Genomic DNA, 6,197 nt, shown 5'->3' on the forward strand with positions numbered 1-6,197 from the left:
CTAAAACACACTTTTTGGTACAAACCTTTTTTTTTTTCCTGAAAATTTTACTTCTCCGTGGAATAACAGTAAAGTTGTCTCTAAAAGAGAGTCTTGGAGCAACAGGAGAACCTTGGAGCGACAATGAGTTGTCTCCATGTGACTTCTAGGTCAGGGCCTCAAGGGTTCAAGCCGTGAAAGCAATGCTTGCATTAGCTTAAACCGTCTACATCACACTCCCTTGAATGCGGTCTTGATAATATGAAATTGTTAGTGCACCAGACTTGCCCATTAATTGCGAAATTTCCAAAGAGAGAGCAAAAAACAAAAATAATCTAATCCAACCCCATTAATTAGGTGGGACCAGCATTACAAATGAACAACAATGACCCAATGACACGCATAAACCACCAAATAATTTCTACTATTTTGGCACTACTAGATTTAAGTAGAAAAAAATACCCACCACTTACCGCCGAAACAAAGCTTGATGCTCTTTCTTGTCCCTCTTTTTTCGTCTTAGTGAGGCGGCCAAATTAGCTCTTAATTAATTTATTATGATCTGATTTTTCTGTGTGTCTTGAGAAATGGTGTGGGCAGGTAGAATGCTGTGTTCAACGACACCGTTTTGTCCTTCCACTTCATCGCTTCCTAGAAATCTTAGAAATAATACTAAATGGCGATCCATGGCTTCTGATGCTGATGCTTCTTCTTCATTCTCTACTTCTATGGATTCTGATAAAAACGCCGCCGGGTATTTTTTGAATAATTATGGAAAGTTAATTATTGTTGAGATAATGATCAAAAACACCATTTGAACCATCACTTTTTGGCGAGTTTTACAGCCTAATTATTACTTGTTTCCTTTGCCTATCTCAACTATCATTATCTACTACTTTTTCTATTCATCATCTATATATTAAAACACACCTAGTGGAGTGAGGCTGATAGTTCGGGTAGAAAAAGGGAAAGGGAATAACGGATAGTTGGCCTAATCAGCTTTGAGGTATGTTTTTAATACATAGATGGTGATAGTTCAAGTAGATTGTTAGATAGTTTGTAATATAAGAGGTCTTAAATCCAACAGACATGTCTGTTCGTGAAAGGGCATGACTGTTCATGAAAAGTGTATCTCTTAAATTCTATAAAAATATAAGGACACTCTTGAGGTAGTATATAGAAAAATCTGGTATGATACAAGAGTTGTTGTATCCCGAAGGGAATTGCTTGTATTTTCCCCAATTGATATACGTGTTCGTCCAAGCCTCAAAGCCATTTCTTCTTCGACCATATTTTCTATTTTTCTAATAGAAAAAGGGAACAACTGATAGTTGATCTTATCAGCTTCGAGGTGTGTTTTAATACATAGATGATCACAGTTCAGGTAGGAAAAAGGAAAAAAGAACAACTGATTGTTGGCCTAATCAACTTCGAGGTGTATTTTAATATACAGATGGTGATATATAGTTCAGTTAGAAAAAGGAAACAACCGATATTTGGGGTCTGAAACGTGCAAAAAAGCGACTGTTCAAGTGTGTTTTTGACCATTAACTCATGATTCATTCTTTGTTGGCATGTTTTGATGCTTTTAAGGGACTTATAAGTTGATACTTGGAGATGGTGGGATTGATTTTTACAGGTTTTGTATAATAGAAGGGCCTGAGACAGTACAGGACTTTGCCAAAATGGAGTTGCAAGAAATTCGAGATAATATTAGAAGTCGAAGAAACAAGATATTCTTGCATATGGAGGAGGTCTGTCTTCTTTCTTTTTTACCATTCAGATCTTGTGTTATTTTCCTTCTTTTAGTGAGAGTGGAACTGTGTAGGTTTGCAGCTTTAGTATACTAATCATTTAATCTAAATTCTAAGAGGTATGATATAATTGGGACAATAATTATAGTAATAAACGTAATGATAACTCTATATTGTTTTACTATTGAACATAGCGAATAACTTTTATCATAATTATTAATCCATATAATTCACATTAATGACTGGAGAAATGTATAAATGACTTAATAAGAGAAAAAAATGCAAGACGTTACGCTTAAGGTTAAATTGTTTGGTTCAGTGAAACACTTTGGTATCAACAAGTACTTTCCTAATAAGAAATATGATGATGTGGGAGACACGTCACTGCGTTACAGTTATGACCTCGGTAAAATGACGTACACAGTAGTACATAAGCTGGTTTGTGCTAACTCCCAGTGTCACTTTTGCCTACAAAAGCGGAGTATCATTTATTTTGGTTCTTTTGAGCTTTAGCTGATACGAACACAATCTGCCTTTCAATATTGCCTCTCAATGTTTCTGTGTTGCCTATCACAAATAGAGGTGTTACCATTATTATTTTGGCCAGACTCCTATATGAGATTTGAAGTATCTATACTTCTTTCCATGTTGTCCCTGCTCTGAGTTTGCAGTGAAGCACAAAGAGGTTTTACTGCTATAGTTGCATAATTAGATATTTATGTTCTTTCAGTGTCAAATTTGTTATTCCTTCTATCTTCAAACTTGAGCAGGTACGCCGGCTAAGAATACAACAAAGGATAAAGAGTGCTGAGCTTGGGATACTAACTGAGGCACAAGAAAATGATCTTCCTAATTTCCCATCATTTATTCCCTTTTTGCCGCCTCTTGTAAGTACTCTTTGCTGTTGCAAAATGTTTATGTAGTGGTCAGCAACTTATAATAACCTAATGTTCCAGTTATCATAAAGTAAGGAGATCCTTTCTTTTTCGTTTGCTCTCCAATTTGTGTGGATTTTCATGAACTTCCTTTTTATCTTTCCTTTTGGTTGGTTGCAATGCAGGGTATGCAGTACTTAACTGACATTTTTAATGTTTTTTGCAGACATCAGCAAATCTTAAGCAATATTATGCTACTTGTTTCTCCCTCATTGCTGGAGTTATGCTTTTTGGTGGACTTCTAGCACCTAGTGTAAGTTTTCTTTTAGCGTTTTATCTTTCTTATTATTGTTATTGTTTGGCCAATCGACTTAATGTGAAAATTTGATTAATTTCTGAGTTGTTCTTAGATGCTAACAATCAGTTCAAACTCCTATATGTGCCTTATGAAGCTCATTACTCTCAAACTCCTATATGTGCCTTATGAAGCTCACTACTCTTACCATCTAAAGACTGCTTACTTTTTGCTGTAGTTGGAGCTAAAACTGGGATTAGGAGGCACATCATATGCTGATTTTATCCGAAGCATGCATCTACCAATGCAACTGAGGTATGTTCATGATATTGTATGTTTCTTTAGTGATGAAGTATATTCACTTCTCTACCACCAAAAACAATGGCCTCATATAATTTAGGTTCACTAAAACAAAATGTCCAAAACTATTGGTAAAAGAATTATGTTCTCGCTGCTAGTAATCTGTATCAGCATCTGATATTGAATTAAGTTCACTAAAGCTATAAGTTCAGTAAACATAGGATTCTAAAATGAAAATTTAAAGGGTACTTATGTGTGCAAAACTATGTGATAGTATTCCTGTTGGTTTTGGTAGAATTCTTGATAATTTTTTAACAAATATGCCACCCTTTTGACAACTACAGTCACACTACAGATAATTTTTTCTTTTAGTACTGAGCTCTAATTAGTGGGTGGAGACAATTATGATATATGCAGGTAATATCTATGGTAGAGTTTGTTGAAAAGCTTTTTGAAAGTTTTCAAATCGCTTGTTAAGGTTTTCCAAAAATAACTTATTCGATGAAGAATGAGAGGCAGTTATTTATAGGAACTTTTCTTCCTCCACTCTAGAAAAAATCACGAATCTTCAAACACAACAGCTATCCAAACACGTTAGCACAAAAGTTTTCTCCCAAAACTTCTTCAAAAAACTTTTTGCAAAAATTCTCCAAACAAAGACTCACAGGAGGACTCTGACTGCTTCTCAAACTTCAGGTGTGTAATTGAGTTGAGGAACTCGACTTATGTTGTGAGAAGTGAGAAGTTCCCTATGGACTCCTCCATACAAGTTGCCCATGGAAAGAAACAAAAAACACAAAATAAGAGAGAGATTAGTTGCATTCTTTGAAAAACATTCTCCAATACAGGAGATAAATAGGAAACGCATCGAGTAATTATGCAGTATCTGCAGCTTCTATTTCCTTCAATTTTGCTTCTACTGTTTGTTGAGGGAGGACACGTGTGAGATTTTAAGATCAGCAGTTCTGGAAGAAAAGCAAATGCAGGACTAAACTTCAGTGATCCATTATTAGCCATTATTAGAGAATAGTAGTTCTAAGAGAAACTATGGTGAGAAAACCGGTATGCTCAGTGCTTACAAGCTTCTATTTAAGTTGGATAGATGTGGAACGTGATGGCACTTGCTAATCACTTTTGAAACAGAAAGTGATATAAAGCTAATGAAGTCATCTTTTTTAAGTATTATTAAAAAATTTAAGTTTTGGGTTATTTATCATATATACCTGAAAGATCTAATTCTTTGTGCGTGTATCTGTTACAACAATTTCATAGTTACTTCAATCTATTTTGCAGTCAGGTCGATCCAATTGTGGCATCATTCTCTGGGGGTGCAGTTGGGGTGATCTCTGCATTGATGGTTGTTGAAATCAATAATGTGAAACAGCAGGAACATAAGAAGTGCAAGTACTGTCTTGGAACAGGTGTGTATTCTGTTATTTATTCAAAACTGAAAAAGTCTATTTACTTAGCAAATTGGTTCAAGCTATTGCAGTTCTTTTAGACTTTTACCAGATTTTCTGGAGACCACGATGTTGCATACTCAAGTCTTATTCTCTTATTAACATCTTTTTCAAGTTTTCTGTGGATTACCACTCAAAAGTAAACAGTGCTTGACTTCTTCAAAAAGCTCAGCCATCATCAGAAGGTCCTGCACCTTCCTTGCTACCATGAGTCACTACTAATTGGAAAGAACACAATATTATTATGTTATGGTTTCTGGAAGTAACCTTTCTTTAATAATCCTTGAATTCTTGATGCCTTTTTGCTTTTGAAGGGGATAAAATTTTTGTCGAATATGAGTGCAAATTCCAACGGCGTAGCAATTATAATACGTTAATTCTTATGATGGAGGCTTCTAATGGAAATGTATATGCAGGATATCTTGCTTGTGCTCGATGTTCCAACACTGGAGCTCTTGTTCTTATCGAACCTGTTTCCACGGTTAAAGGAGCGGACAACCCTCTGTCACCACCTAATACAGAGAGGTGTCCCAATTGTTCAGGTTCAGGAAAGGTGAGTGTAATACAACATTGTTTAAATTTTCTGGCTCCAAATTTTCCACTCCACTCTTTACAGCGAATCAATTAGACTGGGTAAAATGAACATCTCTGACCAATGCTCAAGTGATGTGGTCTTCCAATTCAACATGATAAGGAAGTAGATTGAAAGATATCTTTGCAAAATGTTAAACATTGTGCTCCGGGAGGTGGGGGTGAGGGGACAGTTGTTCTCAACATTTGACGTCATTGTCAAGTTAAATAATGATTTGACCCTGGTTAATGTTTGTCTTCTTATCATCTTTCATCAGCACTCGAGTTTTCAGTGCCTTTAAAAGGAGTGGGTGCTGTGGGGGGGGGGGGGGGGGGGGGGGGGGGCGCTTTTGTCTGGGATTCAACTGGAGGAGAGTGAGGAGAGGAATGTACTGATTGATTTCTACATTTGCCACTTGATGCCAGAGACTCTTGGCTGGCCCTTCATTATCACTAGTCTACTAACAAGACAATGTTAATCTTGTTGATCTCCTATCAGTACATCTCGTAGCATTCTGTATTTTTGTTGGATGTATCATTCTTTGGATTTTCCGCTCTAGTTTATCTATTCAGTAACAGGAAATTAAATTGAGCTTCTATCTTTGGCAGGTCATGTGCCCTACGTGTCTTTGTACTGGGATGGCTATGGCAAGTGAACACGATCCACGAATTGATCCCTTCGATTAAATAGAATATAGATTTCTTTACTGGGACTTTTAACATTGAATATGTAAAGTTTAGATGAAGCATCACCGCTAAATGAACTACACCTATTTAAAAAGAGTCAGTTTAGACTAGTATGAAAATATCTTGGTCATCACCATAAGGACGAATAATGCTGAACCTCTAAATACACGATTTGCTTTTGGCATGCAAGTCTAGTCCACATCTCCACCAATCTGGAGTTTGTAGATTTATATATACAAGTATCCTCCCGATCTAACAAGCTACCAGGAATAAAGCA

The 6,197-nt window shown here is 36.2% G+C and overlaps 1 protein-coding gene across 1 annotated transcript; it reads left to right on the top strand.

Moving 5' to 3' along the window:
- The first annotated feature begins 439 nt into the window (after positions 1 to 439).
- On the top strand, positions 440 to 6,039 carry LOC132611113 (protein ORANGE-GREEN, chloroplastic). Its single transcript, XM_060325524.1, has 8 exons — positions 440 to 733; positions 1,619 to 1,733; positions 2,504 to 2,620; positions 2,835 to 2,921; positions 3,142 to 3,218; positions 4,497 to 4,624; positions 5,080 to 5,216; positions 5,843 to 6,039. The coding sequence occupies exons 1-8, from the start codon at positions 567 to 569 to the stop codon at positions 5,918 to 5,920; spliced, it is 906 nt and encodes a 301-aa protein (XP_060181507.1). The 5' UTR covers positions 440 to 566; the 3' UTR covers positions 5,921 to 6,039.
- Positions 6,040 to 6,197: the final 158 nt, after the last annotated feature.

The sequence above is a fragment of the Lycium barbarum genome, chromosome 9 (genome assembly GCF_019175385.1).
Source record: "Lycium barbarum isolate Lr01 chromosome 9, ASM1917538v2, whole genome shotgun sequence".
Lineage (NCBI taxonomy): Eukaryota > Viridiplantae > Streptophyta > Magnoliopsida > Solanales > Solanaceae > Lycium > Lycium barbarum.

What these genes read in the sequence shown, in the direction of transcription:
- LOC132611113 (XM_060325524.1), top strand. Translation starts at nt 567, where the DNA reads ATGGTGTGGGCAGGTAGAATGCTGTGTTCAACGACACCGTTTTGTCCT. An exon ending in CAAGTACTGTCTTGGAACAG is followed by an intron (nt 4,625 to 5,079) that starts GTGTGTATTCTG and finishes ATGTATATGCAG; the next exon opens with GATATCTTGCTTGTGCTCGA. An exon ending in ATTGTTCAGGTTCAGGAAAG is followed by an intron (nt 5,217 to 5,842) that starts GTGAGTGTAATA and finishes TATCTTTGGCAG; the next exon opens with GTCATGTGCCCTACGTGTCT.